The following is a 15,207-nucleotide window of genomic DNA, read 5'->3' as shown; positions in this document are numbered from 1 at the left end:
TTTGTCAGCCGTAACTAAATTTCATCGAATCAACGAAACTTTCCCACCGTATTCCCGTCCTCGACTGAATCGCGGAATTCCGGAAAAGTTTCGAGATCAGCGTTCGTGATCGCGTAAACGTTTGCGACCGAGAAGAACCGAACTGTAGTTGAATTTAGCGAAAGGAAGGGGTAGTTTCGATACCCTGATTGGTCGAAGCATTATCCAGCAGACGGTTCACCTAAACTTCTCATCCATACAGATATTCTGGTATTATTAAATTTTGTTATAATACTTATAAAATAAACCTGGGGTAAACAGTTACCTCTAATAAGAAAAGGATATCTTCAAAAATATATTTTTTATTTGAAATTGAAATCGATAAAAAAAGTTATTTGAAACGATACATTTTTGACATATAAAATGCTAAGTAATCAGAAATTCGGGTAAACATATCCCACATTCAGGGTGTGTTCGAAAAAGGAGCCCGGAAAGCGGTTCAATCAGGGTCAGGAGCCAAAGCAAACACATTAAGGACATAACATCCCTAACAGGAAACACGTCTCGGCCAATAGGAGAGCGGATCGCGATACGCTCGACTAGCACGGAAATTCGAAGAGTCTTGAGAATCGAGGGTGAAAAAACTCCATGGGGGTTTTGGCGCCGTTACACGTCCTGGAACTAATCTCGTGTCTGTAAACTCTGTTTCCTTTTGTTTATCCATTCGTAAATGGATCCGACCCGTTTTCTTTAGCCCAAGGGAAAAGCGAAACGCTACGGAACCGCGTTATTTTCCAATTTGTTTGCATGAAAATCTGAAAGGAGCTCTTTAATAAAAACAAACAGCCCTTGGAAAGAAGATAATAATTATATCTAAGGGTTTCTTTCTGATTTATAGAGATTATTTACAAAATTTCAAATATCATTAGCAGAGAATTACACTTGTTTCTAAAAAATAATTCTTTATATCTAAATATAATTCTGATGCAACTTGACGGTTACCCATAATTGTTATCGGTATGTCGCCCATAGATAGTGGTTTATATCGATACCTGTCAATGTCTAGAACAATGTGTGTCAAATTCGTAACGTTATCGCTTTTGCACAGACGATTTATAGACAGATGTCAGTCGAACCATTCCGATTCCGCTATATGAACACTGATAACTGTCCGATATTATATTAAAAATCCTTTTCCATATGTATTTGATAATGAAACATCTCTAATTAAGTTTATATAGTTCATTTACAAAACTGATATAATATTAATGCTACGTTCAATTTCCATTTAATGTTTGTCAGCTATTGAATTATATCGAATTTGTGGTGTCGATCACCGATCGCAGCCACACCGTTCAACATGTTAAAACTGAAGGAACGTTGTTGAGGTAGCTAATAGTTTACACGGTGGTAGGGAAGAGCATCAGTCAGAATTGCTAATCCGAATTAAACGGGGCTTTTGAGTTAGCTTGATGTAACTTTGAGAAACACATCGGGATCGTCTTACTTGCTTTCAGCATACATTTAAGGTGCAGCCACACTCCCGCAGACATTAGTAGACGGCAGCGAGTGGCAGTAGTTACTGGCTGTTCATACGGCAGACATGATTTTCTACTTAGCACTGCCAGAAGAGGCAGCCATTGGACACTTTACCGAGAGAAAGCCATAACCTATTTTCTCGGTTGCTTACCCTCTTCCCATATGCGCTCTCAAGTCCCGTGGGAAGAAGAAGTGGCAGACCTCTTTACGGATTTTTCCTTCAGTCATCTTCAAACTAAATTGATAGATCGTTTCCTGATCCCTCGAAGGTCCGATCGCTGTGTACTTATGGTGAATCCAGGGTAAACGTTTGATAGATTTCACTGCGTTCCGAAAAATGGTTTCTCATTCAATTCTAACAACTGAGGGTTCAAATAACAGTTACCTATAATCTTGGTTTCATAACAATCTTGATTATGTCCATTTGTTGGCCGCTCGAAACCCCTCGACGCCGTTCTGGAACTTAATCCACCTGAGTTGGCTGCACGCGTTCCTCGAGGGATAGCCCAAGATTTATCTTCTTGAAATATTTTCCCGCCGGGTGTTACCAACACACGATCGCGTTCCACGGAATTGGAGAACGCAACTAACGTTACACTTACACTTTTTCCTCCTCGACACGCTTACCGATCCAACCCTTCCCGTTCTGCATCCGTACGTAAAGGCAACCACCCTTTCTACGTGTACAGAATTCCAGCAGGTACTTCCGGATAGGTACGGCTGATAAAGTGACGTGTAAATATGTCGGCGATTTTGCATCGGGCGTATCTGGAGGCGCGGCAAGTCTAGCGGCCGTAAAATCCGCTCCGGGGCTAAATGAAATTATAAAGCGTGGCCATTTTGCGTGTGCACAGTTTCGGGCTTTAACCGCGATAAACTTCTTTTTACTGGGTATAATTTGTTCGTACGTTGCGTCCGTAAAACAGCCTACCGTTACCTCTCCTATCTCGTTATTTATCGAATCGCTTACGTTCCAGAGAAATTTAAACCCCAGTAAAATAACAGGGCAATAGTAATGAATGCAAAAAGAAATCGAAATTATTATCAAAAGAAGGAAGGAATAATAAAATATTAAGACATTAAGAAAAAGAAAAATATGAGAAGAAATTAATTTAACTTCTCGAGATTTCGATAGAAATGTCAAACAATTTAGTTCGATTTATGACATGATATTCAATATTAGCTTCATGTTTACTGGGTATATATTTGCACACAAAGTTAACGTGGCGCCGGAGTAAGAAGATTAGGTAACTTTTTACTCAGTGGCGGCGCTTTTATGGACGAAAGATCAACAGTAGAGAAGAGGAACCGATAATGACAGTTCGTGAAGTATTAATCAGAGCAGCAAGTTGATCGAATCAATTTATCAGCATTTCATTTCATTACGATGCATTCGACTGGCGAAACCAAAGCGTCAGCTTGACGGCTGTTGGCGGCTTAAGTGGAATGCCGGCGAATCCATTGATCTATACTACTGAATTTTTATTCTACTACTTCTTACTCCATGTCTAACAGTCTCTCGGTACTTTCTGACTCTTCCTTTCAAGTTATGAAGTAACCACACTTAATATGTCACATATATCATAAAAATTGACAAATTATTAAGAATGGTTATAATTAATTTTCAAATCTTAAATTTCAATGCTATTTAAAATGAAATTTCTTTGAAAATAATTTAAGTAAACTGCGTACGAAAGAAATTTCTTACGTTATGTGTACTGAGACTATTATTTCTTTAGCACCCTGTATTAAAATTTTTAATTTTATTGCTATTTAAAATAAAATTTTCTCATTTTCAATATACCCTTTGAATATAATTTAAGTAAACTGCGTACGAAAGAAATTTCTTGTATTATATGTACCGAGATTATTATTTTTTTAGCACCCTGTGTATCAAAGGGAGCATGTCACTAGTATGATATCGAATTGCGTAGTCATACGTGAAGCCAGACAGATGATGCACCGATCGCCCGAGGCAATTCAGATCTTCGTGTACCCAGCTTGTCTATGAGATTTACCATGAACCCAGACGAGATACGTACGTGCAGGAGAAGCCGGTCTACCAGAGGAATTCGTAGATCGCGATCCAGAAGACAGGAATGGCGGAAAGAAGAAGGAAAAGGGGAAAAAGAAATAGAAGCGGAGAGCACGGAGAGGAAAAGTCTCGGAGGGATTCGGGGTTACAAAATCCGTTCGTGAAATATCCACGGTTATTTTGCAGTATATAGCCTCGAGATACGATCTTATCGTGTGACAAACGTAGCGACAATAATCGTTGGATAAGTTTCCTCCGGAAGCAGATTGTTAGTGGGTCGATCGTGTCGGTGCGCACCCTTGGAATCCTTGCCAAGGAGGATCTTTGTAGTTGGGGATTAAGGAGTGAATGAAACACAGATTAAAATGAAACTTGGTATTTCCAGTTCGGGATAATTACTGTTTGAGAAGTGAAAATTGAGGTGTGAATTATACGCATGAATTAACTCTTCTTACATAATTATGTATCATGTCAGGTTACAACAAGCTGAAGAAATGCAATTTCATATTGAAAATTAACCGAGTGAATCCTTTTTCTTTGAAAATACTGAATGGAAAATTTGTTGATAACAACGGAATTTTGTTAAGGGAAGACTACACGCGTCGTGGTTTGATTAATTGATTCACAGAGACGAACTGAAAGGAAAGTTACTGTCGGTCGTTCACGTTGGCGCTACTATTGTTTCATAATTAATCAGACAAATCGATATACATTGCTACGTATTCTGCTTTCAGGTCTCCAAGCTGAGCTGTACTACGTCCGAGAAGGGGTGGTCAATACCTACGCGATGAACTTTGTCGTGCCGGTACCTTCGAACATTGCAGATCTTGAATTCTCTTGGCAGAGTCTTGCTGGACATCCAGTAAGTAAATTACAAATTGCAATTTTAAGTGGATATTTAACGATGTCCAATCCTTGAATCAATGAAACCGTCTCATCAATTTTTTTAATAATGACAGTTCCTTTACCCTTTTTATCTTTCGATGTTCTCGTTTACACCTGTAATTGGTAACCCTCCGTTCTCCATTTTCAAATACAAACAAGACACTCGTGTACTTTGTACCACAGTTTGTTCGTTTCACCATATTTCTCTGTCTCGTTTTATTCTGCAAAAGAGATCCATCCATTCTAGTCGCAGCTTATAACTGCCTCTCGAGAAGGCAATAGGGTTGCACATAACGTTACACGTAGCCTTGGTAGGGTCTTGGAAAATGCTTGCGCCGGCCATTAGTGAGGTGCAACAATGCGGAACAAAGTAAACACGTGACCGGGGTGAAATGGTAACTCACGGCACGCTCGTTTACGTTCCCGGGACTACTAGGACGGGTGTTAGTAGCGCGGTCCGTCACGGTGGTACAGAAGAGGGATGGGGTTTGGTGGACGAGTTTGTCGAACGGAGGGGTTACAGGAGAGCTGTATCAATACTCTATCAATATGAAATACAAACAGCCAGTGTTGAAGAGAGGAAGGAAGGGCGACGGTTCGGTTTTGCGTTCCCTTCGGTCACCAAGGAAACCGTACGCGCCTCTGCAAACCCTCTGGAACGAGCAACCGGCTGAGAAATCCTGAAAACTCCTGACCCTTCTATTATTCTCCCGTTTGGTCGGGAACGTTTCGCGTCAAGGAAAATCAACCCCACCTGTTTATCGTTACGCGCCACGATTCTTCGAAATTTCATATTCATCTCTGACGAGATACTCGACTTTATCACCGTATTTAATTGACAAGTTGAAATGGTAAACGATGTTAGAAGTGAACAATCGTTTTTCAAATTTTGTTGCCTGTCTTAAAAATAATTTATGTGAACATCGTAAAGGAATAGTATTTTGAAATTTCTTTAGAATATTATGTTTTATAACTCGTGGATCCCTGTCGTATTTTACTTGAATGTCAACATTTCGGATATGTGGTAATACAGAATTTTTCAAATCGTATTCATTAAAGTTTGCAGATTAGTACGTGGAGATAAAATAATAGAATAACTTTGTACATAGGTATACACAGTTCCCAGGTTTTATCCCGAGGGAGCATTTTCCATACCTTCGTTTCATTATCTCCTGGATTTCTCCATAGGTTTGTTAACCATGCCATTCCCACGGCCACGAAAGCTCCGTTTCGCCTTATCTTCTTTGCCTTAGGGCAATTCCTATGTCCCTTCTCTGTGGAACTTTGAATCTAGATAAAGAAAAATAGGAATCAGCGCAATGGACCAATTTCGGTAACAGATCTACTAAGGAGTTACGTTTAATGAAAATGACTGTTATCTAAGTGGTCCAATAATATCATTTCTTTTTCGTGCTTACTTTACGTTTCTAACATGGAAAAGGCAATATCGTTATTTACTGTTTTATGAAAATTTCAAACCTTATGAAAAATTCTTCTTGATAAAAGGGCAACATAATTTCCCAAAGATTTAGCAAAAATATAGCCGGAAACAGGAATCCAGAACATGGAAGATGGGTGAACAGCCACGAACGATAATTTACATGGGAATTGCTCGGCACGGTGGAATGGGAAATACGATGGAATCCAAAATGCGATCGTAGAAAATTGCACGCTCGATGAAGCGAAACTCATTCGATCAACGAGAGAAATGTTACATTCGAGTCAAGATTTTCTAGCGTGTTGCGAAACTTATCCCAATGATGCACCCGTGTTCGTGGAAGATTGACCAATCGCACGTAAAAGTAATTTTATCGTAACGTTTATAAGACGGTAAAGTTCAGATTCGTTTCAGTATAACCCCTCGAAGTAGAACAGGAAATCAAGTAATGTAATATTTCGCAGAAATTTGGAAAGAATTTCTACTGTTTACTCGCTGTGACTCATCGTACCACTTGTAGTCGTCATTTATGTATCCTCATCTTGTGATCAGGCCTGGAACATCTCCGAGATTAGGAATCGTTTAATTTGATCCGATCTGGAGCAGAAAGTTCGATCGCACCCTCGTGATTCAGCACACTTTGTTCCTTTTATCTATCGATAAAATCAGACCCAATGCAACCGTACTGCAGGGGATTCGATGCTTCAGCTTCGATTCCTCGATGCTTATCCGACATCGGTAAATGTACTTCTCGTTTGTTATTCGCGGTTTTACTGTCGAAAATCCGATTAATAACGAGCAGATTCCTCTTGCTGACGTTTGCTCTCATCGTCGGTAAAACGAAATGAAGTAGAAACAGATGCGGTGGAAATGATTAACGCGGTCACTCTTGCAAATTCAATCTACTGAAATAATTAAAAAAAAGGAGAATAAAGAAAAAGGTTGAATATCATGTGAACAGAATATACAACTAAACAATTTGTCAGCAGAGCAATTAAGAATCCGAAAATAAAATAGAAAGAACAATTAATTGTTTTGGCAAGGAAAAGTGATGCAGTAAGAGATCGAAAGTTGAAGGAATAAAGTAGGACTGAATTTCCAACATTATCACCCTCGATTAAGCTCCAGATTCTTGAAACAGCCAATCAGCTCTTGGCATTTTATTTTCTTCGCTCCTCTCTCTCTTCTTTATATTCCTTTCTCTCTGTCTGGTTTCAATTCGCCGAGGAGAGCGAAAAGAAAGTTATTGGTCGCCATAGACGTGGCTATAGACTGGAACGAAGTTTTTCACTGTAGCGGGGTGAGACGGGGTGGAATTGGGGATGATTTGTGAATCATCCACTTGTTAGGCGAAAGTTCTTCGCTACTTCTCTCCCCCGGGCTAGGACTTTGGACAGCGAGTAGAGGGTGCTACTCTACTCCATTTCGCTCTAGAATTATGGAGAACCGTTCTCTTTCCTTCCCTTTTTACTCATTTTATAAATTTCAAACATTTTTCTACTTCTCTCGCATACCTCTTACGCTTTTCCGTACTTCTTTTCTTTAATACGTGGCAGATTTAGTCATCAATGAATTTTCTACTTTACGGTTGAAAATTATAAAATATTCTGGATAGAAAAATCAATTCGGGAAAGCGTTAAATTGTTGATCCTTCTCGTTTGATGTTTGTTACTCCGTCCCGCTCTTGTCAATTTGAATCGTATCTTCTGTCTCGGCGAGAATTGGTGAACAAGGACGGAACGAATACAAGGGGGAATTCAACATGGCCACCCCAGGGCGACAATTACTTGTAATACCGTCGGTCTCGTGGGGCCGATGGGAACTCGATGGGGCGTACTTTCGGTCAGAAAAAGGATATTACTGTAGCCTAGATCGACTCTACCCCTATTGTGCGGAGGGCGCGACGCGTCGCTCTTGTCTTATCGTACTTTCACGTGGCTGATGACCCACGAAAAGCCACCCTCCATTCGAATCGTCGTAAATTACACGTATAGCATACGTGCCTAAATACTATGCAAAACTAATAATAAATATAATAAATATTTCTTTATAATTTTAAATAATAACTGACATTTTTTTATTATTTCTGAAAACAAAACAATCTATATTTATATGGTTATCATCGATGTTACAATATTATTTTTCACAGACATCACTTCCTGCTCTTTACCTCGCTAATACTATTACCTTCATTAAACCGGCATGCAAACCGGGACATGTAAAACGGAAAATGATATTACGAACGATTTTAATTGAACCCGTTCCACATCATATCGCGACAAATTAAATCAACGATACAAGCCGAGCATCAATACTCACCGCAGCGCGATGCGTTCGTAAGTACAATAAATTCTACAATAACAAAATTATCTTGTCACCGTGTAATTGATGGTTTTTCCGCGGGCGTATAGAACGCGTTGAATAGACATCTCATCCCTCTGTTCGATCGACCAATAACACCCGTGTCGAATGAAATTACCCTTAAAACTACCGGTGCTCCCTGCTGCAACAACAAACTCCGTATAAAGTCCACTCAAATCCTCGTTATCAGGCGAAAGTTCATTTTTCATTTTAATCACTACCCACCAACCCCTTCATACGGTTAGTTTATGCGAGGCAACCGTTAATTAATTAAATAGAGACCGCAAACAATTTATTACGTCACGCGATACGTATTCATCGAAACGTGCATACACGCGCAGGACTAACGATGGTGTTTTAAACGAGGCTCGTCTTCGAAGCGCAGGACAATGATGGCAGATTCGAATTAATTGCAAATTCACCGAGATCACGGCTGGTGACGCGATGTGATTAATGTCCAGCCTGCTGTTAATCCGAAGACCGACCGCACCCTTTCCTTCGCCCGTTCTTCTCCTTCTCTCCTTCCTGCTTCCATATAGTAAGTCCTGTGGGATAACAGCCCTGCGTTTCGGATAACAGGGAATATCACCCACGGGGACACCCGACACCAACGGTCTACACGCGCTGGCTAGCCCGTGACAAACGCACCCACCGCGGATTATACGACATAATCGCTCGAAACCCGACCATCCGACGCGACGCGAACCGACGCGACGCCCGGACAGATGGACGCACTTTGCTGCATTATAATTTCCAGTGGAACAGTCGAGAAACTTACCGAATCGATCGATTAAATTATTGAAAAACCCGAAACTGACGCGAGTATTTCTGTCCAATTTAGATAGAAAATATTTTTATCCTTAGTTTATCAAAAAATGTAACAAACAACTTTATTTGGAACTACGTAGATGTACCGTTTAAAACGTTCGAATAACTTTCGATTTGTTGGAAATTGTACAAACAAGCCGTTACCACGCACGATATTCTTGTAGCGAAGTTTTCGTGTACTCTGCGCGAAGTTTCGAAACTTAAATGCTCGCTTGACAAGACCTTACGACTCGAACGTGGACCGCGTTTAAACTGGAAATTTTGTGTATACTGTATAATGCGATCGTATTATGTTAAGGTATACGCTGGGCCGCGACGGTTTTCGAGGGTGAATGTATAATAGAGCCGGCAATCGGTAGCTTCGTAGACAGTTCGATTCTCGATTTTCCAGCAGATGGGAAACGACTGCTGTTACAGGGTATCCGCTTTCACAATCGCCAATAATAACCCGCTTTCACGCTTTGTTTACTCTCTGTTTCGCGAATGTGGGAAAAACTAAAGATCGCATCATCTATACGATGTGATTTTTATTTTATTACACGTTGATGACCGGCAATGATCTTCTTGAAATTTTACAAGTGGATAGAGGATCTAAAATACGAGACCACGTGTTTTTCTCTTTTTCCAAGTACTCGTATTCGCTTTAAGGGTTGCAAAATTGTACTCTTTAAAGTAGTCAGTATATTAAATGACGTACGAATGAAAAGGAAGCTTTGAAGGTAAAACGTAAGAGTCGTAGAGGATTAAAATGAAATTGCTGACAGGTTGGTCCCTGGTTGAAGTAAGTGGAGATCAGGTTTTTGTATTCTGTCAGACCGCTGGAATCTTGGTGTTTTTCTTGCCGTCCGCGTTACTAATAGCTTCATCGCCAGGTACGTGGCGTTGACGTTTTAATAATTTCATTCGTCGCGTCAAGAGTCCCCCATTTTCCAGTGTAACCCCCCCGCGAAAGCTTCTTCCTTCCCGGGAGACTGAATCCAACGCTCCCTTTCTCGCTTTCCGCCCTCTTTCTTTCGCGTGGTATATTCAATTTCAAGTTACGGAATTGCGTGCAAAAGCACGCCTTCGTGCGACGGAGAAAGAGGAACACCGCGATTTAATTCCGAGTCGATTCTTCGGTAAGCTCGTTAATTCCCACGGGTACAAGAGACCAGCTGCCGCGGCAAACATCGGCTTCACCTGAAGAGTTTTTGTAATTCAACCGCGTGACAACGTGAACGGATGAACGGGCCGAGGTGAATAAATTTCGTTGGTGACGGAAAATACACTTCGTCGAGGCTCATTAACGTGGAGACGCCGATAGAAAATCAAGTGGATATCTGCGAAACGTTAATCGTCCTCCGGGTAAATGAACGGCCATCCACTCGAAAGAATAAATCTCAGTTACTTCTTTTTCTTCTTCTTCGCTTTTTTTCTCTCTCTTTATTTCTTCGATAAATGGGATTCGGACGATTTGCTTTCATTTAATTGTCGGACTTATTGAATCGAGAATTATGAGAACTGTACGAATGTATGCATTTTAATTTGAAGTTTAATTAAATAGCTCCTTCCTCCTTTATTAACAATTCTTATTGTTATACGTTTCCTTCTGTGGTTCGTTATGAATAATTGTATGGCTTTAACTGTTGTGTTAATAACTGGATACCAATTTCCACGTAATAATTTATTACGTTCTAGTTAGAATATTTGCAAGACTTATAAGATTGATAAACGTTCGCTTATTTTCACCCACGAGAAGCTTCTATAGGAATGTTATAAAATTATAAAAGACCTATGTATACGAGCTCAACCTCTGCAAGCCAGCTTTTCCGACAGTTTGCCAACTATGAGCGAACCTATCACAACGACAAATTTCCTCATCTAACTTTCTACACTGAGATGAGATGATCGCTCAATGCCACCATCACCGGCTCTCCTATCTTCGGTATAACCTCCTCTCATCCGCCTACCTGTTCTCTCCCTCCTCTTCGCGACTCTTTTCCCATCTCTTCGTCTACACCTTCGGGAAAATTAATGATGGAATCCGAGACTTTTCTATAGGGAACTCCACCATTAGATCCTCCCTCCACGGGACGGAAGAAATTCGCAGAGGAAACGGAATGGAAGGCAACGACAATGGATTTTTTCCCGCCGCTCGATTCGTGAATGGACATTGCCTTTATCCCCTTTTCTCTTTCTACGACTTTTATGTATAATACAATACTCGTGGGGACCGAATGGTATCACCAACCGAGAACCATATGGATTATGGATATATTGATCGTCTCGGTTAAGTGATTTCAATTATTTCGTGTGATTTAATGAACATTGTGCTGATTCTTCTCTTTATATCTTCATAAATCGAATTGTCAGTGATAGGTATTCGAGTTCTATTCATTCTGCTGTGAATCAATTGGAAAGTACATTCATCTATATATCTTATACACGATGCAATTTAAATTCGAGAATTAATTAATTAATTGCACAGTCCTAATCGCTTGTATCGGGTGTCGGAAACTAACAGGATTTTCCTTGAACCGTCACACAGGATTCCTTCAATGATAACACAGGGTGCTGTTCTTCAGGGTAGATTGGAATCAGACAGTCGTTTATCAAACTAAGAATTAGGGACATCCGTCCGCTTTGGAGCTACGCCAAATTGAACACCCACCTTCCGACATCGACGGGTCCCTCGATACTGACGTAATATCACAAAGATTCTGTCCGCGCTGATTAACGACGCTTAGTTTTTTCAACTCTACGATCGAAGTTCGGAGGTCGATAGATTCATTAATAACGATCGACGATTAAATAGTTGCGACAGCCAACTCAGATTTTTCTATCTTATTCGTGATGCAACACTTTGAAAGGAACAAAGCAAGTTTGATTAATCATTGAGTCGTTAATTGGACGCAACGATGTTCTCGATTGAACGCGATGATTATAATGATTGATCGAGCGATAGAAATATGAATTGTACTTTTATTCTTATACGAGATTATTTTTATTGTTGCGTTTTAAAATCTTCAGTTTTGTCATTTCGTATGTAATATCTGCAGGATCTAAATCCTAGATCGTTAAATATTGAATAAGACGGAAAATATTATTTATGGTACAGTATAAGTACCACTTTGCGGTATTTTTAAGTCATCGATTCAGACTATCAAATCCGCCATTCGCTGTACAACAAACCTGGTACGTCTATTAAATCTCGCCTAACTATAAACGAGCAGACAATCTAATAATAACTCAATTTTGCATTATCAAAGCTTCGAAGCCTGATATGGCAACAATAGAGCATAGCTGTACGCAGCAAGTCACGCGTCCCGTTATCACGACGATTGCAAGCGTTAATGAGCAAACCGTGCAGGTTGTCTCAATCGATATCCATATGTTCAAGCGTCGTAAATGTAATTACATATACCACGAGCCAAGGGTCTAATTACACCAAGCTTGGACACTTCCGACCCTCGGGATAAGCTCTGGGCATAGTTGGGGAACAGTGATATTAACACTTCCGAGGAAAATTCTTCTTCATTCCAAAAACCAACTTCGACACTACATTTTTCAAAAATTATCGATCTTTCAAACAAACAGGCTCAAAGCAATTGAAAAATTGTTTGAAAATTTGCAAACAATTCTTCTGAAGTCTCACCATCGACCCTATAGCTACTTGATATAAGGTATCGAAAGATGCATGTCAGTTAAGGTGTGAACAAGGCGGTTTTCAGCAACGGAAACAGAGGGCATAGTGTCGTGGGTAAAGGGAAGCGAGCAACTTAAACGAACGAAGGACGGTAGACGGGTTGGATAAGGTATATAAGGTAGAAGGTCGGGATCAGGGGCTCGTTTATCAAGCGTCCAGGATTCCAGACGTCTGTCCCATGTCCCACAGGATGAATTTATCGGTTTTATAATTAAGCGTGGCTCGCAATACCCACCGAGTAACTCTCGCTCATAATTTACATCTCTCTCCCTCTCTCGTTTCTGCCTTGCTAAACCGTCTCGCGAAACCAGTGATCCGTATTCCCGTCTGCGTTTCCTTGTTTCGAATTCTTTCCTCTTCCTTGTCTGCTTTCCTCGGCTGCGTTCGTGCCGAGATGTTGTGGAAAATCTTCAATAATTCACACTGATACTAAGGAACAAGTTGCAGAGGATAGAGGGGGTGTTAGTTGCTTCTCGTCTGCGAGAAGAATTTGAGTTCGTAGCACGGACGGGTAAGTTGGTTAATTAAAATCGAAAGGGGGGGAGAAAGTTTCCAGAAGAGAGATACTGTAATTGCGAATCAGTCTTGAACGTGTTTCAATTTTTTATGCTATTTTTCTTTCGCTACCATCAATGAGAAAAATGAATTTTTCATTTAGAAATTCATTTTCATTTCAGCATTTTACGCGCTAAATGCTATGAATGAAAATTAACGTTATGCAATCTCTACGAAACTAAAAGAAATTTTAATAAACTCACGAATATGTGCTTGAAACATGAAACATGTGTAGCTATATGAAACGGGGAATGGAAAGCTTAAACAGTAATCATCTTTCGATTACCCTGATGCTGAAAACGCAACCAGACGAAACGTCGTTTATATACACGGTTCGTCTGAGTATACGAAAATGCTCGTTCTTGAAATTCATCAAAACCAAGTGGAGCGTTACCGAGCCCTGTTAACGAGCGTGTAATTACAGCGAAACGATTGAGCCGTCGCGTTGTCGCGGCACCGAAGGAAATCTGAGTAGTTGTTGCAACTTCCGCGACTGGCGTTCGTAGATTCCTGCTTGGAATTGTCGAAAGAGAGACAAGGGGATAGTCAGTGAAACTGACAAATAACAAGAGAGACGGAGAAAGAGAATGGAAACCGGAAGAAGAAGGATAGACTCGACAGTGGGATAGACAGTGTATAATAGTAGGAGTAAGAGAGTGAAATAGAGAGTAGGGTGGATACGACCCCTTCGGTATGGAGTTTGAGGCTTGTTTGAACAGGCTCCGGCTTCCAAAGAGGATGGACGGGGGTATCGGGAGTTGCTATGACGATCACGCCCCATCGAATTACGCGAAAATTGCCCTACGTACCCTCGACCTCCTCTCGTATCTCCACCTCCCCCCCAGGGCACCCTTCATCAGGACTTCAGTAATTTCAAACTCCTGCGTTACGAATGGGACGATAAACGCTCCTGTCGTGAATCCTACCTGTGCATGAAATTTCTTGTCTTCGCGTTTACTTCAATTCCACTCTGATTCGTGTCTCTGAACGATAAAGAATACACCCCCTTGATGGGGAACGAGTTCTAATTAGGTCAATGGGATTTTATCAACCTTCGAACGTGACACTACTGAGATTACAATTTTAATTTTAATTTTATTTTCTAAAGTTTAGATTATTTCAACCATACGTAACTCTGTCGTTGAAAAATTTCTTGCGTTAATATAATTTATGATCCACTTGTGACGGAAACCGAGTTTTTCGTGCCTCTCGCGTTTTATCGTAGCTTTCGTGCTCGATTTTATTTCGCAATAAACATCAAGCTTTATTAAAAGGTTACACCAATACCAGTGGCTTGTTGGTCTTCTGAAAGAGTCAGAGGTTGCACGAAACTCCTGTGGGATTTTCTGCAACCCTTTACGTGACTTTTTCCTCCAATCTCAGGGTCTATCCGGCAGATTGTAGCACCATAGGGACGCAATGTTTTCGCATTAAGGAACGGGATATCGTCTACCGAAGGAGCTTGTAGCCCCGTGACGACGCGGTTTATGGGCTGCAAGTGTCAATTAATCGGATTTTCTTGTAATAAAGTTAATCTCGAACGATTTCGTGCGAGCAACCGCGCGCAAGATCGCGGAAGTGATCCTCAGGGTCTCTCGTGTAGACCATTCGGTTTGTCGAGGCGAAAGGTTTACGCTGAATTACAAGAGTCTATAGACTCCATGAAAATGTAAGGCTTTGGATGGTTTACCATGGTAAATGTACGATATACGCGCTGCAAAATCTTCTTCATTAGGAACTTAATAATTTTTCCAAATAATCATCTCTCTGCCTCAGTTTTTCAAAAACAACGTTTTAGTTTAATTTTCCATATAGAAATGGAAATTACAGTTAGCAATAATAATGAGAAAATAATGAATCGTTAATTACGAGTTTATAATTCGCCTGTAAAGCGAAATACCA

At 40.5% G+C, this 15,207-nt stretch overlaps 1 protein-coding gene across 3 annotated transcripts in view; it reads left to right on the top strand.

The window, feature by feature from the left end:
* The window catches only part of LOC114871988 (tyrosine-protein kinase Drl-like), a 48,207-nt gene that overhangs the window by 12,547 nt on the left and 20,453 nt on the right, over positions 1–15,207 (top strand). For all 3 annotated transcript variants that reach the window (XM_029178667.2, XM_029178666.2, XM_029178668.2), the window contains exon 2: positions 4,288–4,415. In XM_029178667.2, coding sequence (XP_029034500.2) covers positions 4,288–4,415 — 128 coding nt within the window. The remainder of the gene's footprint in view (positions 1–4,287; positions 4,416–15,207) is intronic.

This window comes from Osmia bicornis, chromosome 6 (genome assembly GCF_907164935.1).
Source record: "Osmia bicornis bicornis chromosome 6, iOsmBic2.1, whole genome shotgun sequence".
Taxonomy (NCBI): Eukaryota; Metazoa; Arthropoda; class Insecta; order Hymenoptera; family Megachilidae; genus Osmia; species Osmia bicornis.
This window is presented reverse-complemented; position numbering and strand designations above follow the sequence as displayed.